We start from the raw sequence: 24,426 nt of genomic DNA, 5'->3' as shown, positions 1-24,426 counted from the left end.
GGCTGAAAGTCGGTCTCTGGGATTAGGATTTTGTGAAAAAAAAAATCTCTTTCTTCATTCTTGCTTAGATTTTAAAATAAGACAGAACTTAAAGAGAAAAACTTTTTTTTTATCTTTTAATATGATATAAAAATGATCCCAAGTTGGGTGGTGGCGCACGCCTTTAATCCCAACAGTTGGGAGGCAGAGGCAGGAAAATCTCTGTGAGTTTGAGGCCAGCCTGGTCTACAGAGTGAATTCCAGGACAAGCTCCAAAGCTACACAGAGAAACCCTGTCTCAAAAAACAAAACAAAACAAAACAAAAAGCCACCCCCCAAAAAAACCCCCAAAATTATCCCAAAAGACACTACACCATATGTAAATGCACCATCACAACATTGTTTTCTTTATTTAACTTCCACAGAAAGATAAAAAGAACATTAAATTGCAAAAGACTATTGGTTCCCTACTCTTCTGCCAAATAAAGATGATTTGCTATTGTAACAACAACCTGAAACATCTTTGAGAATGTATAAGTATCTTTGTTACTTGAAGATTTAAAGTAAGAGAGATCTTTGTAATAGGGGATGTTTTTATTTTGAGGTTTGATTTCTGTCCTGCCCTGCACACTGGCCTCGAGAGACAGGGACAGTTGTGAATACTGCACAGGCTGAGATCTGAGGGTGGACGGGGCATCTGACTCCGCTCTCTGCGTGGTCCCTCTGGAAATGTCTGTGCTGGGAACCACTGCTAGGGCCTGGCCACTGAACCACATACCGCACTTCGAGAGCTAAGCGAGGAAGGTGGCTGGCTGGCTGGCTGGCTCTTATATGAACTTCTGACTTCTGGGTTACTCAGCTTCTTTTCCTTTCCCTTCTTGGTTGTTCTTCCTCTCACTTAACTTGCTGTGAAACACTTTTCTTTGAGAATCACTCACTTCTTTGGCTTCTCTTCCTCCATTAAGGGGAAGGGGTGAGGAAAAGAAAACAGGATTCTTCCAGGGTTAAGCATTCCCCACCCTGAATGTCTGGATGACTTGTAACGACCTCCAGTTGTCTGCCACCTTCTTTGGGATTTTTCTATACTGGTGGTAGTAGTTCCTTACTACTTCTGATTTTATTTTTATTTTTATTCTTCTGGGTTGTAACTTACCTGAATAATCACTGTCAAAGTATCATTTAGGTGTGAAGTTTCTACCGATGCCTCTGGGTGTATCTTTGGTCACATTTGTTGTAGACAACTCGGTCATATTACTTATAAAGATGACAAAACCGTCTCAGTTGATTTTCTTGCCAGTAAAGAATAAAACGTCTTTCCAAGTATGCCTTAATCAGTCATGATGCCTAAAAGCTGTGATAGCCACTCCCCCACTTCCCCAATTCAGAGAGCTAAGCACATTCAATTGGTCAAAACCAGCCAAACGGCTCTCAAAACCAGCCCTAAAGGTCTAAGGACCATGTATTCACAAAATGTGGACTTACTTTTATTATTAAGAAGGATAAAGAGTGTTCATATTTCAGGGTTCAAGGGCAAAAAAAATGGTTGAAGGCTAATAAGACTTCTGGACTGGATAGGTGAAACTCTCCCAGGGCGACTAGGAGATCTTTAATGCACAGGACTGTGGTTTCTCAACCATGGACTCATGAAGTTCAGTTTCAACTCCTCTGTGAAATCTGCCTTAACCATGTTGGTCTGCAGATAGGTTCTACACAGCACTGCCTGTAAAGCTTCATCTTCTGCCCTTTGATGTGTAGTCGATCTGATTTGATGGCCGACTCTTAAGGTCAAGAATCTTATTGCCCACACAGAACCAGGAACTCAAAGGTATTTATTATTAACAACCAACCAATCAAGATAACCAATAACTGGCTATAGCTACCTCATATCTGGCACAATGATTCCCAGATAGTTAGCTATTATGTAGCTAGATTCGAAACAATAGAAGGATATTCCCTTTGTATTACAAATAACATTGAAATTCAAAAATCATGAATCCTTCCAGTAAGCTGCATACAATGCAATGTGAACATATACTATCATTTTTTTTTACTAAGCAATTCCCAAAGGGTAGGCATTTATGGAGGAATTTAATTGTTATAATTAGACAAAAGACACCATTTATCTACCTTTAGAGATGGTAAACTGAGCCTAAGAGAAGTTTAGATAATGCCAGTGTTTGGCAAAAGAACCTAAGGCAGAAGAAAGCTGGCCGGAAATGTGGCTATGGATTTTTCTGGTTCTGAACATATTACTGATTGAGAGGACAGTAGGGGGAGGTGGCATTTAAATACATGCTAGTTGGAGTTATCACAGTGCGACCTAAGTTAAGCAGGATGCTCATTACCTGGGAATTTCCTATATACACATTCTTGATTTTCTCCTCCTACCCACTGTCTACCTGAAGGCCTTCTGTGATGGAGCCCAGAGTGTATGACGAATTCTGGGTAATTCTGATGTCACCAGAAACCCTGACCTGTACAGTAGAAGTCTTCAAACTTGCTGGACATCAGAATCACTGCAAGAGCATATTATAGGCAATTTCCTGAGTTGAGTCTCGAGAGTTTCTGATTTACTGGCTGGGGAGAACACATGATTTTGCATTTCCCAAAGCACCAAGGATAAATTTAGATGAGGAGTACATTCTAAAATGGCTCAGATGCTGCTGTCCAGGGAGCACATACTGAGAACCATACGGAGAACCTGTCAATCAAAAAACACCACCACAAAAATCTGGCCAAGTAATTTGGGTGATAACTGTACACATAGGAACTATTGTTGAACTCTCCTGCACCCCTAGTTTTATTGGTCCCCTAATGAGTCTCTCTGCTTCCATAATTCTTCAGTCCATTTTCCACACAGAAATCGGATACATCTTTTAAAATAAAAATAATATTGTTTCACTAGCTACATGCATGTATCTCTCCATCCAATGGCTTCACACTGCTCATACTGAATCCACATATGGCCTGACGGGTCCTGCAGGATCCGGCCTTTGCTCCTCTCCCACACCTCATTGTTGCTCTCTGTCCTGCTTCCACAAACACGTTGCACCCTTTGACTTCTCAGGGTCTCAGCTGTCGCTGCTCTGTAATTTGAAATTCTCTATCTCAGCTGTAGGATCAACTCTCCCCAATGTCTGATATTAGTTCTGATGCCACCTTTATGTTTTAAATGTACTTACTTATTTTTAAAATTAAATTATAATTACATTGTTTCCCTCATGCCCTTTTTTTCCTTCCAGTCCCTCTCAGGTTGTTTTTCCCAATCTCTTTTTTTTTTTTTTTTGGATTTTTCGAGACAGGGTTTCTCTGTAGCTTTTGGTTCCTGTCCTGGAACTAGCTCTTGTAGACCAGGCTGGCCTCGAACTCACAGAGATCCGCCTGCCTCCGCCTCCCGAGTGCTGGGATTAAAGGCGTGCGCCACCACCGCCCGGCTCCCAATCTCCTTCTTAAATTGCTTTTCTTTGTTATTATTCTGTATATATTCACAGAGAAATATAAATACCCTGCTGAGTCCATTTGGTGTTGCTTGTATGTCTATGATTTCAGGGATTACCACTTGGTATTAGATGATGATTAAGGGGCTTGTCCCTGTTGCTGATTCCCCTGTTCTCAGAATTCTTTAGCTGCCTGGTGTGTTTTCTTGAGTGGTAGAACCCTACGAGATCTCCCTTTCCATGTATTTTTTATTTTTTGTATATGACTGTTTTGCCTGCATGTATGTAAGTGTATCATGTGTATGCATAGCCCATGGAGGCCAGAAGAGGGTGCCAGATCACCTGCAACTGGAGTTACAGGTGGATGTGAACCTTCATGTGGGTGCTGGCAACCAAACCAAGTCCTCTACCAGAGCAGCCAATGCTCTTGATGGCTGGAACATTTGCCTGTTCTAGGGGTCGCCTCCTTACAGAGACTTTCCTTACCACCCCTTGTTACTTTTTATCTAAATTATGTATGTGGTCTTCACTGTCCTTGACACAATTTGTGAAGTATCAGCCTCCTTGCTCAATTTAAATTCCTCATGGGTAGAGATTTGAATATCTCATAGCAAGTCTAATGTCTCCTTCTGTGGCTCCCAGTAGCCACCTCCCTTCCCCCAATACATACATACTCCACATGTTGAGAGTGGTGGATGCAAAAACACTAAGAAAAAAAATGATAACTGAGCGATGGTGGTGCACACCTTTAATCCCAGCACTCGGGAGGCAGAGGCAGGTGGAGTTCTCTGAGTTCAAGGCTAGCCTGGTCTACAAGAGCTAGTTCCAGGACAGCTAGGACTATTACACAGAGATACCCTGTCTCAAAAATACAAAAACAAAAACAAAAAGCAAAAAAAGAGAGAAAAGAACAAAAAAAGAAAGAAAGAAAAAAGAAAAGAAATGATAAAATTAAGTAGATAAATTTGGACATCTGTGTATATCATGGGAGTTGAGGATGGAGGATAAAGGAAGAAAAGGCAGGGGGAAAACTTTTAGACAGTGTTCTAATTGCCAATAATATACACACAATGTAAAATATCTAATTGTATATATCCCGCTAGATGGGTTGGGTTCTAGATGTGAGATTTACAAACAATTGTCAGCTCTATGTGCACAAGGGACTGGGATAAGGCTGAAGAACGTGATGATTGGTCATGAGCATGGTGGCGGGTATTATCGTTTACTACGGTTCTTCCTTTAAAAAAAAGAAATCTCAAAAGACGGGCAGGACAGTTCTCACCATTTTCAGTAATGTGGTGAGCGAGTAAAAATAGCAAGCGTGGATCACACTTCAGAATTCTTGGTGGTATCGCTCATTCCAAATTTCATCTGTAATAATAGATATCTACTATTTATGTAGAGGTCTTCAAAGCCAACCATAATACAAGCAAATGGTTCCAAGGAACAATGGTTACTTAAAAGCAGACCTCCCTAGAGACGCTCATGTTTCTCTGCGGGTCGACTATTGGATTCCAATAGCACTAAAAGCTGGGAAGATTTTAAGATGCAAGCTGGGACTAAAGACTTCACTTCAGAATATTTCAAATGGAAACAACTGCCCAGTATAATCAGAATTCCAATCTAAGTTTACTCTAACGTGTGGATGCCAGCGACAGACACCATCTGCCATTAGCTCCTGAGGTCTGAGCCCTGCTTGGAGAGCCAAATGCGGCAGAATCTTTTGTTTGCCCACAAAGGAAGAACATGAAGTCCTCAGCGGGACGGAGGGAGCAGAGCTGGAGGAAGGCGTGTTGGTGCCAAATGCAGCAATGGCTCAGGCTCTTAGAATTCGGTCAAGAGCAATCGGCCATCACCACCTTTGGCTATTAAAGCAGGAAACAGTCAAAGCCCTTTCTCCACCGATCCCAGGTCCCCGGGTTTCCTGCAAAATCGGGCTCATGAAACAAGAAAGGGCTAAAATGGTGTTTGCATTCATGACAACTCAAAATGCAAGCTGTCGATTGCCCGAATCCTTTCAACATCATGTCATCTGGTTCTCAGAAACGTCCTGGACAAGCACAGCCAGGTCAGGGTGTCCTGGGCTTCTGGATGTAGGCACTGTGCATCTCTCTCCAGGAAACAGACTCCGTATATTCAGGAAAAGGCTCTTTTTTTCCTCCCACTCTTTTTAGTGCTAGCACAGCACGCTGAGTGAATGACTGGTCCCGTGCATACCAAGTCACTAGCATAAATCAACAAACAAAGGGCTGGATGTGCCAACGTGAGTGGCATCATCAATGTCTCTGCATGTCAAGAATGAGAGAGGGAACCATTTCCCATGATAGCATGTTTTTTTTTTCTTCTTTCTAAAATATTTGCCTCATACTTTACCTAGAGGTACACTTAAAAAAATTTAACACCACAAGTAAGTATCTCTTTGTTAAGCTTCAGTGATGGATGAGGGGCAAAGCCCAGCTGTCTGCATAGCGAACTGTCTATAACTCTTAAGTGACGTCAACTAGGGAAGCGATGTGCTGGGTAGTTAGAGTAAAGGGGAAGGATATTGACGTGGCTTCATTAGCAGTGATTTTAAAGACGTTTGTGATGGGATTTTCTTGTTGATGCTATCTACAGCAATCTGTTTGGCTACAAAGAGACAACACTGAGCTAAGTAAGCTGGCTGGAACACTGCTGTCTCGTCAGTGATATCTTCGCTGTCATAAAACCATATACATACTGACTTCTGAACACCCATGCCAGCTGTTTATATACACGGTGTTTAGTATGTATTTTAACATATAATGGGATTAGCAAAAGTTCTGGGCCTGTTGGGCCATGTCAGACTTTCCTCTTCCAGACTGTGACGGTGCCTTTCTCAGAGGCAATGCACAGGGGATTAACAGTCCATATACCGGAACCCCTAGCTCCTGGATCTACAGTTCTTGCCTTTTCGTGCATTCCTTCCCATTCGCCCACACAGAGCGACACAGGCATGGCCCACAGATGCATACCCAGCATAGAGTCTCCGTTCCCCTTCACTGAGTTAAAGGTGTTCGATCGTGCAAAGTCCTGCCTGCACTTGGTGACTTCACGTGATGAGAAGAGCCTAGGTGAGCCGTGCACACATAGCTCTCCCGAGTCTCCTTTTCCCTTCCAAGCACTGCTCGGAAAAGTCACTGGGAATCTCAGTTGGGGCCTGAGCCAAGCTCTTAGCTCTGACATTGACCAACTTGTCTCTTCTGCTAGCCAGGATTGATCCTTTCTACCTTTACGAGGTAAGAGGATGGAGTAGGAGCATTTATAACAAAATCATTGACCGTTTTTGCTCTAAGACTATTATTCTTAAATTTTGCTCTAAGACTATTATTCTTAAATTTAAATTTAACTTACTATTTTCATACAAGCATACATTTTATGTTAAGCATACCCCCACCTCAAACCCCCCTCTCTGATCATCCTTCCCCACTCCCCTTTGTCCCTTTTGTTCCTGTGGACAATTTTACTTCTGCCATCATTTTATATACATATACTATGTATACATCCATGGTTGTATGTGGCTATCTAAAATCTAGGTCCCCCAAATGAGAGAACACACTTGTTTCTGAGACTGGCTTAATTTGCTGAATATGAGTATCTAAAGTTGTATCCATTTTCTTGTAAGGGACATAATGTAAACAAAATGTAAACTTCCGTTTTCTTGGTGGCTCCAAACCATGCCACTGTGTCCATTTGCCACATTTCCCTCAGCCACCTTCCTCAGGTGTCGGCACCTGCATCGCTTCTGTTACACGACAATCGTGAAAAGTCTGTTGCAAAATAACAGGGATGGGCAACTATCCCTAGAATCTGTGGACGGATACCCAGAAGTGGTAGAACTGGGTCATATGCCGAATCTAGTTCTGCTTTTTAAGAACCATCCTTATTGGTGTTCACAGAGTGGACCAGTCCACCTGCCCATCAGCGGTGTGTAAATGTTCCTTTCTGTCTGCATCCCTATCAGCATTTGCTGTTGCATTCCTTCCTTTTTTTTTGTTTTTTCTATTTTTAATTTTATTATTAAAACATTTTTATTATTAAATGTTTTACTATTAAACATTTTTATTAAACGTTTTCATTATTGCTGGGCGGTGGTGGCGCACGCCTTGAATCCCAGCACTCGGGAGGCAGAGGCAGGCGGATCTCTGTGAGTTCGAGGCCAGCCTGGTCTACAAGAGCTAGTTCCAGGACAGGCTCCAAAGCTACAGAGAAATCCTGCCTCAAAAAAAAAAAAGTTTTCATTATTAAAAAAGCTTTATTTTATTTTAATTTTGGGTGTGTATGTGTCTGTGTCGGGACGTGTGCGTGTAAATATAGGTGCCTGTGGAGGCCAGAGGAAGGTATTGGGTCCCCTGGGGCTGGAGTTATAGGTGGATACGTGTGGGTGTCGGGGGCTAAACTTGTGTCTTCTGCAACAGCAGAATAAGTTCTCAACCCCTGAGTTATCTGCAGCCTTTGTTGCGTCTTTTTTTTTTAAAAAAATATTTATTTATTTATTCTGTATACAATATTCTGTCTGTGTGTATGTCTGCAGGCCAGAAGAGGGCACCAAACCCAATTACAGATGGTTGTGAGCCACCATGTGGTTGCTGGGAATTGAACTCAGGACCTTTGGAAGAGCAGGCAATGCTCTTAACCTCTGAGCCATCTCTCCAGCCCCTGTTGTGTCTTTTTTTATCTTAAAAATTTTAATGAAATTTGTTTCATACAATATATTTTGATCATGTTTAACCCTCCCCCAACTTTTCCCAGATTCTTCCCATCTACCCACTCATCTTTGTATACTCCGTCAGTCTGTCCGTCCGTCTGTATGTGTGTGTGTTACTCATATGCTTATGTGTTTGTGTGTGTACTCATATGCTTGTGTTTGTGTGTGTGTGTACTCATATGCTTGTGTGTGTGTGTGTGTGTGTGTGTACTCATATGCTGGTGTGTGAAGGTCAGAGGACATTTTGGTGGAGTTGGTTCTCTTCTTCCACCATGTGGGGGGCTGGGGATTGGATTGGTGGCAAATGCTTTCCCCCACTGAACCATCTCATGGGGTTCAAGTCTTAACCTTAAATTCTGTCATTCAGTCAGCTCAGAAGATGACATTCCAGAAGAGACAAAGAGGGTGGAATAGTTTTTAAAGAGTCACCTTCAATTGTGGAATTCTGTGGTTCTACGACCAAGGTATTTGACTGAGCTCACAGAGAGATAAATATCCATAAAAAGCCGCATTTTAGAATGGTTCTTTTCTCTCCCTCTCCCCTTAGTTTGATTTTTCTCCCCATCAATTATCTTTTGACAAACTGCCCTTGAAACAGAATTAACATTTACCTCAAGAAGAAAGAGGAGTTCTTTTGAATGAGCTAAGTCACCCGTGGGGAAGCTCTATTAAAAGTCCTTGGAGAGGTGAATTATTTATTGATTCAGTTTGTGTTCTAAAATTGGGGTATGTGTTGGGGAAGAAAGGAAGCATTGTGCCTTGTGATATTAAAAAGAGGAAACGATACATAATTCTTATCTTAGAAATATGAAGACACAGAGAGCTAAATTTTGCAACTTAATTGTACAGGGGAAAGAGAATAAGACAGGGGAAGGAGAATAAGACAGTTGTAGTTAAGCAAATAGTTCCGATGTTTGAAATTTACTAACAGTAATCATTACAGGCATGTATATTTACCATAACAGATAATGCTTTTATGTATAGGAAGCTCCTCTTAAGTGTTTTGCTTGGTTATTTTTCAAAACTTTATCATTAATTATGCACAGGTCATGACTAAGACAGCCATGTTCTTAGTTTTTTTTTTTTTTTTTTGAAGGCTAAGCTGCAACCATGGAAGTGAACTTGACAGAGCACAGAGAGGCTGAAAGAGGAGTCTGTATACAGACTGAATAGATTCTCTAAATGACAAAAGTCTTGCTATATAAATTAATATTTGGATTCCTCACACCACTTGACAACCAATTGGTTACATTCAACTCTTTCTAGCAATATGAACACAATCGTTCTTTCAACTACAGCACCATCACAAAGAAGTAGATAAAGCTCTAGCAATGGAAAATTCGGGAATGCTATTCTCTTGAAGCAATGATCAATGTTATCCAACTTGGTTCTGACAGAACATTCCACCTCCCATGGTGGATCATGTGGGGCACTGAAGATTCAAATTACTCCTCAAATTGGACCCCGACTTTAGGGTTTATAAAGGATGTATTTTCAAAAGGGGTCACTGCCGAAACAATCCCTTTAATCAACAGTCAGAGGATTTACCCAACCGATGGTGCCAAGCAGCCTTCGCAGGGACCATGAGGGCGCAGAGCTTCCATCACTCAACAGGGGAAGAGGATCAAATGAGTTTGTAAATGCAGATTTTTGGTTTATACAACTCTTTTTCATCTTCTGGAAAGTGATCGCTGGACTTAATCAAGTTCCTCTGGGTATCATTAACTAATTTTATCTTTCTCCTTAAAGATTTTTTTTTTTAATAGCAAGTTTAGAGGATTCCATTCTTAGGTTTTCTGACTTTTGTGTTTTCTCTGCTGAAGCCTTGAGGGCAGCTAAATTTAAAAGGAGGGAAATAGGAATTAAAAGTGATTAGAACGGCGTAATGCGGACTCAGTTCTCCCGGTCCCAAGCCGAACCAAGCAGCAGTTTTTGGTTTTCATTATAACTTTACTCGCTATTTTAATAAACACGAGCCAGTATTCAAACTTTTAATACCCTGCTGTTTAACTGTTTCCAGAGAGCCATCCAGCTTTTTTTTTTTTTTCCTTCACTTTAAAAATTTTAATTTGTTTGGCTCGGTCTCACCTTAGAAAGCTGTAGCCTCATGGTAAACTCTTTTATAACTTGATTTCCAGAATCACAGCCGTTCTTCCCCCAGCCCCACCTCCTAAGTGTTTCCTCATGTGCCGCATTTGTTGGTGCTGACAGCTTCCTCAACTCGTTTCATCTGGTTCCCACAGCATGTAGGAGAGACAAATGCGGGAATGTGTTCAGCAGTGACTGGATGCAGCCAGACAGCAGCGGTACTTACAGCTCTTCTAGGAAGCGGAGGCTGTGGAGGAGACTTGGGGACAGCTGACTGATGTTGTTCATACTGAGGTCCCTGGAGGGGGGGAAGACAGACAGCGTGTGAGGAGCAGGGTATGCCACTGCAAGGAGATCCAGCTGTTCGGTTCACACATTTAAAAGCGAGACAGTAAAATGAACTCGTTCCTCTGTTTGACAAATGAATGGTCATTTTCCATCTTAAATCTATAACCCGCCAATGTCAGGGCCTCCGTCTCGAATTAAATGCTCTAGGAGGTGCTTTTATGGAACTCAAGATTACTTAGCCCATTCATGGGCATAGCTGTCATTCTTCACCTTTAAAATGCTGTCGCGTAGGACAGAAAAGGAAGCAGACGTAACTCAACTTCGCATCTTGCTTTCCGCTGCGTGACAAAGAGCAACGTCCTCACCTGGCAACTCTAGAAGCCCCGTTTCCCTGGCATTTTAGGCACCTTGCAAAAACACACGTTTGGATTGAAAGGAACTTAAAACAAAGCAAGACAAAAAGCCTCGTCCCTCTTCGACCTTGCTCCTTTTGCAGCTTCTCAGACTGCATTAAGTAAGTGAAATGAACCATAAAACGAGGGTGTAAGGTGATCCTGTTCTGTCGCGCACTTCCTGCTGGGCCGCACAGTAGTTCCTGGTACAGGAAACAACGGGCCACTTTGGGCAGAACTCAATCAATTTTTGTGTTTAAGTGAAAGTGCGTGTAATTAGATTTTATTCTGTTTTTTTATCTCTCTATTTCTTTACTGTTTCTCACATGTTGCACAGCATCACTAGTTTAATCTATCTGTATCACAGAAACCCAAAGGGTGACAGCGGGGCAGACTTTCACCAAGACCACCTCAGACTTCATATAGTTGTTGCAGGTTTGGGTAGGAAGTGACCCGTTGCCCTATCCTGAGAACCAATGTTGTCTTAACATCAGATCTGGATTCCCTACTTAAAGCTCATCTTAAGACTCTAACTTTCTTTACAATCTGAATTATTCCTCTTGTGAAAATGCACATACCCACTGCAATTACTGGGCGGAGTAGATATTGATCATGAAGCTGTTTCATCAGATGCTAGCAATAACTCAGCGATGTTATAAAGTGGAGAGTTATTTTTAAATTAGCCTACATGGGGTTGGGGAGATAGCTCAGTGGACAAAGTATTGGTCATGTAAACATGAGGACAAGAGTTCAAATCCCCGGTACCCAAATGTAGAAGCCAGGCAGGTATGGCAGTCACTTCCAGAACTCTGGAGGCTTTGAGACAAGGGATACCGGGGGTAGACTGGCTAGCTACATAAGTTGGAATCAGGGATCTCAAGGTTTGCCAATATACCCTGCCTTAGCAGAATGAAGAGTGATCGAGGAAGCTACCCAATGTCATCCATCAGGTCTCCACACATATGAGCACACATGTGTATATGCATACACACTTGCTTGTGCACATACATGTATGCCTCACGTGTAAATATGCATACACATGCATATACAGAAACACACTTATACATGCAAAAAAGGAGTAACAAGTATGTTTAAGGGAGACACAATGTTTTGCTAAATCTGTGAGTGTGGAAACTTTGGAACTACTGTTAATTCTGATATTTACTAATGTACAACAATATAGCCAAATACGTACTACATTTTCACTTTAAAGCTAAACAATGACAAAAATGTACAGTAAAATATGTCTGTACTTTTTTAAATTAGATTTTTTTCTGCGATTGTCTTGATAACCCAAATTAATGAGTCTCATTTTGGGTGTGTGTGTTTACCAAATAGTAATGGGTTAAACACATCAGTGTGGTTTCTGGATACCTCATAGTGAACCTGTAATCTCTAAAAAGACTCGACAGTCCCAGAGACAGCCATATCTTGGTGTGTGATGAACTGCTTTATACCTTTGCTACCATGGAAACAACATCCCTGCCATCATGAATTGCATCCTCAAACCGTGGACCAAAATAATTCCTTCCTTCCTTAAATTGCTTTTATCAATTATTTTCTCATAACAACAAGAAAAGTGGGCTGGAGAGATGGCTCAGTGGTTAAGAGCACTGGCTGCTCATCCAGAGGTTCTGAGTTCAATTCCCAGCAACCACATGATGGCTCACAACCATCTGTAATGAGATCTGGTGCCCTCTTCTGGTCTTCAGGTAGAACACTGTATATATGATAAATAGATCTTTAAAAAAACAAACAAAACAAAACAACAACAACAAGAAAAGTAAATAACACACTAATGAAATAGAAATTTTCCTAAGAGTTTCTATAACTTCCTTGTCTTACCCTTGAAAATTCATTTTTCTCTTATAGCTCTGTTTTTTTTTTATTTGACAAATCATAATTGGCCATTAAGATGGTGAGGCTTTATTCAAAGAATACACTGAAAAATAAACTGATCACTACTCTTCCCCATCCCATCACCCCCATTTCTAGGATCCATCCAATGTTCATTTTACTCTAAAACTCATTTCTGCATCTGGCTTTCCTTGTTCTCAGCTGCTGTGGGTCAGGTCCTTCTCATACTGATCACTGTCTATCGGGTATGCTTCTTTGTCTTCCTATTCTAGGCAATCCTCTATGCTATGGTCTCAGCCGTCCACTCCACCCACAGCCCTTGCTAGCCTGAAAAACAATCCTTCTCTCAAATGGATGGCTTAGCAGAGAGACTCCCTCTTGATGGTGGAGAAGAACTATAGAAAAATATTTTCTGGAGAGGGAGCTGCCTTTGTGTGACCCAGCGAAGGTAAGCAGAGTAAGAAAAAGTAGACCCTGGTTCCAAGAAGAGGAAGAAAGGAAGACCTTTAGAAACTCACAAATTTGATAGGATGCCTAAAAAGTTCTGAGAAAATCATGACAGACAATGGGGGGAGGGGGGGAATCTAAGCCGAACATAGCTCCAGCTGTTTAGGACCATGGTGTAGCATGAATTTTAATTGTTCCTAATAAAAATCCTGGAGTCAGATACTAGGGACTGAAAGCTGAGAGATCAGAGAAGCAGTTCAGTCAGCCACTAGAGAGACCTTTTACCTCTACCATGTCCTCAGACCACAAGGGCGATCCTGTCCTCAGACTGACCTGAGCTCCTGTCTCCTCCCGCCTTATATTCCTCTCTCCATCCAGCCATATCCCTGTCTGTCTCCACCTCCCTAGTGCTGGGTTCGAAGGCCTGGGACTTCGAAGTATTGGGATTAAAGGTGTGAGCCACCACCACTCCTTGGCCTCTAGTGACTTAGCTCTACTCTCTGATCTTCAGGCAAGCTTTATTTGTTAAAACACAAACAAAATATCACTACGCCCTGGAGGGGTGAGTGGAGGCAGAAGACTCCCCACAAGTGGTACTTATGGGTTGAGCCCTTAAAAATAGAATGTATAACAACAAGTTCCTCACACTAAATTAGAAGAAATGTCCAGATCAACAGACACACAAATTGAATCACAGAAACATAAGAAATATGAAAAACTTAGGTATCTTAGTTTATTTTCCTACTGTGATAAAGTACTCTGACAGAAATAATTTGAGGGATGTATCAAGTATTGATTAACTTTTTTTTTTTTTTTTTTTTTGCCAACCCAACACAACCTAGAGTCACCTGGGAAAGGGAAATCTCAAAGTAAGAATCAGTCACCTCTACTAGATATATCTGTATTGGACATATCTGTGGAGACATATTTCTAGACTGCTAAAATTGATTCATAAGGGCCCAGTCTACCATGGGAAGCACATCCCTAGGCTGGTGTTTCTGGACTGCATAGTGAAGCGAGCTGAGCACAAGCCAGTGAGAGAGCAAAAACAGAAAGCAGAATTCCTTCATCGTTTCTGTTTTAGTTCCTGTCCTGACTTCCCTCAATGAGAAACTATAACCTGCAACTGTAAGGTTTTTCTTGCCTAAGTTGCTTTTGGCCACTGTGTTTATCCTAGCAACAGAAGGGCGACCTAGAAAAGGAGGGAAAGGGTTTATTTTTCTTCACAGTTTGAGGGGATAGCATACCACCACACCAGAAGTCACCATGGGAGGAGCTTGAGGCAGCTAGTCAAACTATAGCCATAGTAAAGTAGCGGAGGGACAGATGAACATGTATGTAATGTAGCTCAGCTACCTCTGTCCTTTTCGCTCAGTATGCAGTCCAGCCCTCAAAATGATGCCACTCACATCCCATTGTCGCATGTAGGGTTTCCCGCATCAATGAACCCAATTAAGAAAATCCCTCACAAACAGGATCCGAGGCCTATCTCCTAGGCGATTTTGGATTTTGTCAGCTTGATAATCAATACAACTGTTAATGCATGACTCTTCCAAAGGATAGTGTAATAGCAAAATTCCCGTTGAAGACTAAAAACTTACTAGTAAAAACAACCAGTGGCTTTAAAGAGGATACGAACGAGCAGATAAATTCAATTCGTGATCTTTAGCCTAATGCCAGAAACACAGAGGAAAAAAAAAAGCTATGGAAATAGATGAGAAAATCATCAACACAAAAACGAAGTTACTGATGTGGAAGAGAAATTTATCACAGAAATTGAGATTTTTTTTTTTTTTGGACAAAAACTCAAGCACAAAGCACAGATGTTAGAAATGGAAAGCTCAATGGGCCAAATTAAACACACAAAGGAATATATCACTAATAGACTAGACACGGCAGGAGAGACAATATCAGGGACGGGGAAAAGGTTAAGAAAATACGAGTGAGAGAAAGAAAATCAAATATCTCCAAACTCTGGAATATAATCCAGAGACCAAACCTAAGAACCCAAGGGATGGAAAGAGCCGAGGAGAAAAATAAAGAAATACTTACTCTTATAATGTTGTGATGAAACACCCACCCTAAGGCAGTTCATGTGTTTAATCTGGGACCTTCCTTACAGTTCCAGAGGATTACAGTTTACGACTGTCAGGGCAGAGAGCATGGCAACAGGCAGACAGCTATGGTGCTGGAGCAGTAGCTGAGAGCTTTATTCTTCACCCACATGCATGTGGCAGAGAGAGCTAACTGGCAAGAGTGTGGGCTTTTGAAATCTCAGAGGCCACCCCCAGTGACACACCTCTCCCAACAAGTCCATGCCTCCTAATCCTCGCCAAACACGTCTACCAACTGTGGACCAAGTATTTAAACACATGAGCCAGTGGGGGCCATTCTCATCCAAACACCACAGTACTCTCTTACTTAGATAGGCAATTCCAATGGAAAAATCAAGAGGAAATGCCAGTTTTAGACTATACCATAGATCAAACAGACCTTGTAGATATTGATGTGGTTAATATGCCATCAAGAATTTGAATACAAGTTCTTTTCAGAAGTACAATCTGTCTAAAAACAGATTGCATTTTAGGGCACAAAACCTAAAATTATTTCATAAATTTTCCAAATCTAAAGAAAGAAGTGAACATCCAAATTTAAGCAGCATTTAGTACCTGTACTGACTGGCTTTGTGACACAAGCTAGAGTCACCAGAGAGGAAGGAGCCTCAGTTGAGGAAATGTCTCCATGAGATTTAGCTTTAAGTCATTTTCTCAATTAGTGATCAGCGTGGGAGAGCCCAGTCCATTGTGGGTGGTGCCATCCCTGGGCTGGTGGCTCTGGATTCTACAAGAAAGTAGGCTGAGCAAGCCAGGGGAAGCAAGCCGGTAAGAAGTGCCCCCCTCTATGGTCTCTGCCTCTGCTCCTGACTCCAGCCTCCTGTCTGCTGTGGAATAATCCTCTTGTATACCATAAAGATTTGTCAATCGAATTGGTTTAATATAATGCTGATTGGCCAGCAGCAGGCAGGAAGTGTAGGCCGGGCGACCAAACTAAAGATGATGGGAAAGAGAAGGGTGGGGTCAGGAATCATCAGCCAGACACAGAGGGAGGAGGAGATGAATGTGCCACACTACTAAAGGTACTCCTACATAGCAGAGCATAAATAAGGAATATGTATTAAGCTCAAATATAAGATCTAGTTAGTAATAAGCCTGAGCTGATTGGCCAAGAATTTATAAATAATATTAAGTCTCTGTATGGTAATTTGGAAGCAGTTACTAGGGCAGGAAACAGGCGATTTGGACAAGAAACTTCCATTTATGCCTGCCCTGTTTGAGTTCCTGTCCTGATTTCCTTCAGTGAGGAACAGCAACATGGAAGTATAAGCTGAATAAACCCTTTCCTCCTCAACTAGCTTTTTGGTCATGGTGTTTGGTTGCAGCAATAGAAACCCTTACTAAGACAAACCAGGAGTGAGGTATTGTGGTGACAGGCCTGGCTATAGTTTTGGAAGGATTGTGGAAGGACTTTGGAACATTAGGCTAAAAAAGCCATGGAGCATTGAGAGCTTTGCGGGATGTTCTGTGGGAGCTTGGAAGATAGGAATGTTGAGAGCAGTGCAGAAGATGGAGGCCTGGCTTGTGAAGTTTCAGAGGGAACATTAAAGACTCTCTCAGGGCCATTTGCTATTTTGATTTAAGCTTCTGTGGTTCTGGCTAGCTGGGGCTGAAGAATCAGCTGTGATTAACAAGATCCCAGAACCATTAAAGCACAAGCTTTGCTTTACTGGGCCAATTGATGCTGGTCAGCTGGAGGTGAGAATTTAGAGGTGATCAAGGAGAGATCAGTAAGCTGGGCATGACTTTAATCCCAGCACATGGGAAGCAGGTAGGTGGATCTCTGTGAGTTTGAGGCCAGCCTGGTCTACATAGCAAGCTCTAGGACAGCAGGATGTTATACTGAGAAACCTTGTCTCTAAACAAAACAAAAAGCCAAAGCAACAACAATAAAAAAGAGAAGGCCAGTACCACTGACATGTCTCCTGCGAGTCAGTACCTAGAAGCTGGGTTCCAGAGGTAGCCAAGGTTGTGTGTGTCTCGTGCCAGCAGCTGGACTTGGTCATGTGTAAGAGTTCACTCGGGTGGTATGGATTTTGAAGGCATGAAAGGGTTATGGGGAGTAGCTGAGGCTTGGAACTGGGAGAGTCCAGGAGAGAACATTAATGAAGGTACAGTGTCAGAAGCAGTTGAAGGCCCAGGAATGAAGGGATCATGAAGAGAAGTTGAGGCTTGGCACCAAGAAGAGAGCCTAAGATTATTGGTGAAAGTGTAGCCCAGTTGTAGCAGAGGCCCCAGCAGTTTTAGAGATGCCAGTTCAAAGAGCATATCAGAACTATCTATCACAACTTTACATCCACTAGTGTTGTTAACAAAACTGGGAACTCCAAGATTTGGTGCATATATAATTAATTTTTTTATCTTCTTGATATACTGTTGAGAATTTACATAAAATCCAGAGACAGAGACAGAAACAGAGACAGAGATACAGAGAGATTGAGCGCTCAAGTAAATAACCTAATGATGCAATTCATAGAAAAATAAGAACAAGCTAAACCCAAATGCATAAGTGGCAAGAAACAGTAAAGATTGGGATGAAAACTAATAAAATGGGGACTAAAAGAACAATCCAATTAATCAAAGCAAGTGTTTTTTTTTTTTCAAATCAGTGACAAACTCTCAGCTAAACTAAATAAAAGAAAAACAGAGGAGAAACAAATTAGCACTCTAATCAGAGTGGATATTGCAAAAAAAAAATTCCCATGAAATTCAGAGAACCATTAGGGAATGCTTTGAAAATATATTCCCAAGAACTGGACGGTGGTGGCGCACGCCTTTAATCCCAGCACTCGGGAGGCAGAGGCAGGCGGATCTCTGTGAGTTCGAGGCCAGCCTGGTCTACAAGAGCTAGTTCCAGGACAGGCTCCAAAGCTACAGAGAAACCCTGTCTCGAAAAACCAGAAAAAAAGAAGAAAAAAAGAAAAAAGAACTGGGAAATCTAGAAAAAAATGGGTAAATTCCTAGACACATCTGACTTATCAAATTAAGAAGATATTAATAATTTAAATAGATTTACAACAATCAGTGGAATTGACGCACTAATAAAATTATCCTCACAAAGAAAAACTTAGGACCAGATGTATTCACTACTGAATTGTATCAAATATGCCTACTGCTCCATAAAATAGAAATGGGTGGAATACTTACTCTAGACAGCTTGTGTTACCCTGACCCCAAGCCAGATCAGAATGAAACAAAAAGAAAACTATAGATCAATTTCCCTGGTGAATATACATTTAAACCATAATGTTTAGGCGGAAGCCCTACTGGCATCCATATTCCCCAAAATGTTGGGATGTTGGGGATCTACAGCTTGGGGCCTCATTCCGCGCTCAGGTCTCACTCCTCCTGTTCCAAGCCCTGCCCTCTCAAAAACTCCACCAAGCAGCAGCCCCTTCCCTCAGAAAGTCCACCAAGGGTTAGCTCCTCCCCTGGGGGCTGCTCAAGAAGACACCTATAGGCTACCTAAGACCTGGCTGCCATATTTGCTATGAGTTCTCTCCCACCCTCCTGAGGGTCACCCAAGAGTGCTTGCTCTGTTCATTAAACCTGGATTTATTAATTTGGTTTGATTGACTTATCAGTGGACATTCAGTAACCAGGGACTCAAAACTTGTCACATAGCAATGAAGACCTTAAAATTGTTTTCAAGAATATAATAAGATTCTGTACTATGACAACGTTGGTTTCATTCTAGAAATGAAACGTTGGTTTGCCATATATAAACCAATAAGTTAGTTCTGCACATAGGCTGAGGACAGAAATCATATGATCATTTCATGGCTGAAAAGATCTTCACCAATGTTCAACATCTCTTCCCAATAAGCCTTGAAGCATCTCGGAATAGAGGGAATGCAGCTGTGCATCATAAAGTCTATGTGCAATTAACCTAAAGCCAGTGTTACATTAAGTGGGAAGAACCTGAAAACATGTCTCCAAATTCACAGGGGTGCCCACTCTTGCTGCTCATATTCAACAGTGTTTAAAGTCTCGTCTAGGTCAACACAGGAGCAAGAAAGGAAAGCATTTAAAGTAGGAAAGGAAGTCAACGTATCCCCATTTGCAGATAATATAATCTTGTTCCTAAAAGACCTTATTGAATCCACCAGAAATCTTTTATATCTTATCAACAATTTTTACAGTGTAATAAGATACAAAACCAACACAGAGAAACCAGGAACCCTTTTACACAGCACTAATGAAGTTATTAAGAAAGAAGAAAAGAGACAACTGTATTTATAATAATGTCAAACAATAAACAAAGAACAACAAAAAAGGCCCACAGAAATAAACTCAGTCAGTGACAGCTGTCTAAATTTTGACTAAGATGAAAATATAAATTTGGAGAAAAAAGGGACAGTCTTATGAACTGTCCGTTGGGCTGGGAAAACTAGATCCTCACTGGTAAAAGAATGAAACTAGATCTCTGTCTCTTGCCCTGCATAAAAGTTAATTCAGAATGTCTCCGAGGTTTAAATGTAGAACCTGAAACTCTGAAACGGATGAAGGAAAACACAGAACGCACTTCAAAACATAGGCATAGGCAAGGACTTTCCGAAAAGTAACTCTTAACAGTGCAGAAACTAATTGTGCGTGTGTGTGTGTGTGTGTGTGTGTGTATGTGCGCGCGCTGCGCGCGAGTGTGCGCGTATGCAGCATAGGCCATCATGAGAGGGGAGGAGGAGATTTTAAGGTGTGTGGGGGAAGTGGAATACATGGGACACGAAAGCAGATGTGGGGGAGGTAGGTGGTCAGCAAGAGGGGGTTGCAGAGGAAGGGGGAGGGAAGCAATAGGGGCAATTCAAAATGGCACGCATGTATACATATGGCAGAGTGAATATGTTACCTTGCTTGCTGACTTAAAAAACAAGAGCTCTTCACCTGTGGTCACTGTGGAAAAGGACGAATGGCTCGGCAAATGTGGTTTGGCCCAGAGCCGAGGGCCTGAGGAGGTACCTTTCTTTGCAGGACTCAGCCTGCATCAACAGCAAAATAGGATGCCTGGGATGGCTCTGACTCCGGACTCAAAGCTTCTGGGGGCTTCTGAACTCTTTGAGGATTAAGCGCTTCAGACTCTTTAGATCTGCTTTAACCTATGTTCTTGTCTCCATTTCTGAATTAGTTTTCTCTTACACGGTTTTTCACCACTCGAGACACCATTCAACAGACCCTCACGTTTAGGACACAAACTTCCGTCTTTCCAAGTTAATTTTTTATTTCTTGGCCAGTTCTTGGATGCCTGAAGTGTCAAATCCACGCTTGTGCTGAACAGTGTGGCTCCCATCACCTGGTTCACAGTCTACCGGATGCTCTGAATTCCTTATCTCTCATCCTTTTCTTCAGTCTCCTAGCAAAACCCCAGCTCTGGAAAAACACCAGAATTTGTTTTCTCTGTGATTATTCCAGGGTACTGAGCCCTACGAGGAAAGATAAACCCACAAATGTACAGAGCAGTGTGTATAAACTACTGATCTTCCAGAGTTTCCAACTGCGCTACACAACCCTGTGTTTTGTTACTGCCCAGCTCGTTCCTCTGGGAACTGTTTCTCACTTTACGAGTTGCTGCACACCTCTTAATCAACAACCTCTTCGTTGTGCCCTGGGGATACCTTCCCTCTTACTTCATGGAAATAACTAGAATTCTTCGGACCACCAAGGATGAAATAGGCCGAATTCTAATTCTCCTTTGTCTCCTGCTTTCTGCCGCCATACTTCCCTCCTTGCTTGGCTTCCCTCAGGAGTCTCACATACTTAGTGTGCTACACACAGTGACAGTTTACTCAACACTATAAATGGAAGGTTTGCAACCCCCACCCCAAGGCCGTAAAATCCCTAATCTTCAAGGATAGCACTTATAGATGGGGCATTTTGGAGGTAATCAGGGCATGAAGGTGGTGTACTTATGGGGTTGATGGCCTTATTCTTAGAACATTCCTCAGGGGTCTCTGTTGTTGACCATGTGAGGACATGGTGACCATCTCGGAACTGAGGAAATCTGAATCAACAAGTAAGTCCAGGATCTTGGATTTTCTACCCTCTAGAGTTGGGAGAAATAAACATTTGCCGATAAAACCATCTCTTCTATCATGAATTGGTGTAACAGCTAGAGTTAAGACCCTCCATGAACACTTCAGTGTTATGTGTTTGTAGCATCATCTTCTCTTTCACTGTGTGAGCCTGGGCAGGTCTCTTCCACTGTTACAATGGAAGAACAATGGGGTCTCGTCATCTCTGGGGACCACCACTTTCGGTTTCTGGCTTGTGTTTGCAGCCTGACTCTCTCAATCCATCTCTAGTCCAGAGGCTGCAGGCACCCGTCCCTCCCACGGAATGAGTGAAACTGTTCTTGCCAACGACTGGCCATCTCCATATCAAATTTCATAAGCAAGTGACTCATTGAATCTCTTGCACGAGATATGCCCTTAATGGAAGCACCATTATTTTTGAAGCCAGCCTTCTCTTAGTATTTTCCCCGTGTGTCTGGGAACTCATTTGTGAAATTTTCTTTTTCTTTTTTTTTATGATTTATTTATTAAAGATTTCTGCCTCCTCCCCGCCACCGCCTCCCATTTCCCTCCTCCTCCCCCGATCAAGTCCCCCTCCCTCATCAGCCTGAAGAGCAATCAGGGTTCCCTGACCTGTGGGAAGTTCAAGGACCACCCACCTCCATCCAGGTCTAGTAAGGTGAGCATCCAAACTGCTTAGGCTCCCCCAAAGCCAGTAAGTACAGTAGGATCAAAAACCCATTGCCATTGTTCTTGAGTTCTCAGTAGTCCTCATTGTCCACTATGTTCAGCGAGTCCGGTTTTATCCCATGCTTTTTCAGACCCAGGCCAGCTGGCATTGGTGAGTTCCCAATAGAACATCCCCATTGTCTCAGTGTGTGGGCGCACCCCTCGCGGTCCTGAGTTCCTTGCTCGTGCTCTCTCTCCTTCTGCTCCTGATTTGGACCTTGAGATTTCTGTCCGGTGCTCCCATGTGGGTCTCTGTCTCTGTCTCCTTTCATCGCCTGATGAAGGTTAATATTCAGGAGGATGCCTATATGTTTTTCTTTGGGTTCACCTTCTTATTTAGCTTCTCTAGAATCCCGAATTATAGGCTCAATGTCCTTTATTTATGGCTAGAAACCAATATGAGTGAGTACATCCCATGTTCCTCTTTTTGGGTCTGGCTTACCTCACTCAGGATAGTGTTTTCTACTTCCATCCATTTGCATGCAAAATTCAAGAAGTCATTGTTTTTTACTGCTGAGTAGTACTCTAATATGTATATATTCCATACTTTCTTCATCCATTCTTCCATTAAAGGGCATCTAGGTTGTTTCCAGGTTCTGGCTATTACAAACAATGCTGCTATGAATATAGTTGAGCATATACTTTTGTTGTATGATAGGACATCTCTTGGGTATATTCCCAAGAGTGGTATTGCTGGGTTCAGGGGTAGGTTGATCCCAAATTTCCTGAGAAACCGCCACACTGCTTTCCAGAGTGGTTGCACAAGTTTGCATTCCCACCAGCAATGGATGAGTGTACCCCTTTCGCCACAACCTCTCCAGCAAAGGCTATCATTGGTGTTTTTTATTTTAGCCATTCTGACAGGTGTAAGATGGTATCTTAAAGTTGTCTTGATTTGCATTTCCCTGATCACTAAGGAAGTTAAGCATGACCTTAAGTGTCTTTTGGCCATTTGAACTTCTTCTGTTGAGAATTCTCTGTTCAGCTCAGTGCCCCATTTTATAATTGGGTTGATTAGCCTTTTACGGTCTAGTTTCTTGAGTTTTTTATATATTTGGAGATCAGACTTTTGTCAGTTGCAGGGTTGGTGAAGATCTTCTCCCAGTCAGTGGGTTGCCTTTTTGTCTTAGTGACAGTGTCCTTTGCTTTACAGAAGCTTCTCAGTCTCAGGAGGTCCCATTTATTCAACGAGGCCCTTAATGTCTGTGCTGCTGGGGTTATACGTAGGAAGTTTCCATGTGTTGTAGAGTACTTCCCACTTTCTCTTCTATCAGGTTCAGTGTGTTCAGACTGATATTGAGGTCTTTAATCCATTTGGACTTGAGTTTTGTGCATGGCGATAGATATGGATCTATTTTCATTCTTCCACAGATTGACATCCAGTTTTGCCAGAACAATTTGTTGAAGATGCTCTCTTTTTTCCATTGTATACTTTTAGCTCCTTTATCAAAAATCAGGTGTTCATAGGTTTGTGCGTTAAAGTCAGGGTCTTCTATTCGATTCGATTGGTCGACTTCTCTGTTTTTATGCCAATACCAAGCTGTTTTCAATACTGTAGCTCTGCAATAGAGTTTGAAGTCAGGGATGGTAATGCCTCCAGACAATCCTTTATTGTATAAGATTGTTTTGGCTATCCTGGGTTTTTGGTTTTTCCATATAAAGTTGATTATTGTCTTCTCCAGATCTGTGAAGAATTTTGATGGGACCTTGATGGGGATTGCATTGAATCTATAGATTGCTTTTGATAGAATTGCCATTTTTACTATGTTGATCCTCCCAATCCAAGAGCAAGGGAGGTCTTTCCATTTCTGGTGTCCTCTTCAATTTCTTTCTTCAAAGACTTAAAGTTTTTGTCAAATAGATCTTTCACTTCCTTGGTGAGAGTTACCCCAAGATATTTTATGCTATTTGTGGCTATCGTGAAAGGTGATGCTTCTCTGATTTCCCTCTCTGCTTCCTTATCCTTAGTGTATAGGAAGGGAACTGATTTTTTGGAGTTGATCTTGTATCCTGCCACATTACTAAAGGTGTTTATCAGCTGTAGGAGTTCTTTGGTAGAGTTTTTGGGGTCGCTTATGTATACTATCATATCATCTGCAAATAACGAAAGCTTAACTTCTTCCTTTCCAATACGAATCCAATATGAGATATGCCCTTAATGGAAGCACCATTATTTTTGAAGCCAGCCTTCTCTTAGTGTTTTCCCCGTGTGTCTGGGAACTCATTTGTGAAATTTTCTTCTACCTACTGTGTAAATGTCACTATTCTCTGGAGTTTTTACCCTTAGCAAATACTCTACCCAGTATCCTCTCCTTCTCTTTCATTCTGTGAATGTGTATGTTCGTGTGTGTGTGTGTGTGTGTG

The 24,426-nt window shown here is 41.9% G+C and overlaps 1 protein-coding gene across 1 annotated transcript in view; it reads right to left on the bottom strand.

Moving 5' to 3' along the window:
• Lgr5 (leucine rich repeat containing G protein-coupled receptor 5) overlaps positions 1 to 24,426 on the bottom strand; it is a 136,584-nt gene that overhangs the window by 60,204 nt on the left and 51,954 nt on the right. Inside the window, exon 2 of the mRNA XM_041669033.1 lies at positions 10,457 to 10,528. Within this exon, the coding sequence (XP_041524967.1) occupies positions 10,457 to 10,528 (72 nt within the window). The remainder of the gene's footprint in view (positions 1 to 10,456; positions 10,529 to 24,426) is intronic.

Source organism: Microtus oregoni, unplaced genomic scaffold (assembly GCF_018167655.1).
Source record: "Microtus oregoni isolate MIOR12 unplaced genomic scaffold, Mior012 000001F_ref0000356, whole genome shotgun sequence".
In the NCBI taxonomy this organism is placed as follows: Eukaryota; Metazoa; Chordata; class Mammalia; order Rodentia; family Cricetidae; genus Microtus; species Microtus oregoni.
Note: the sequence above shows the minus strand (reverse complement) of the source record. Positions and strands in the feature narration are given on the sequence as shown.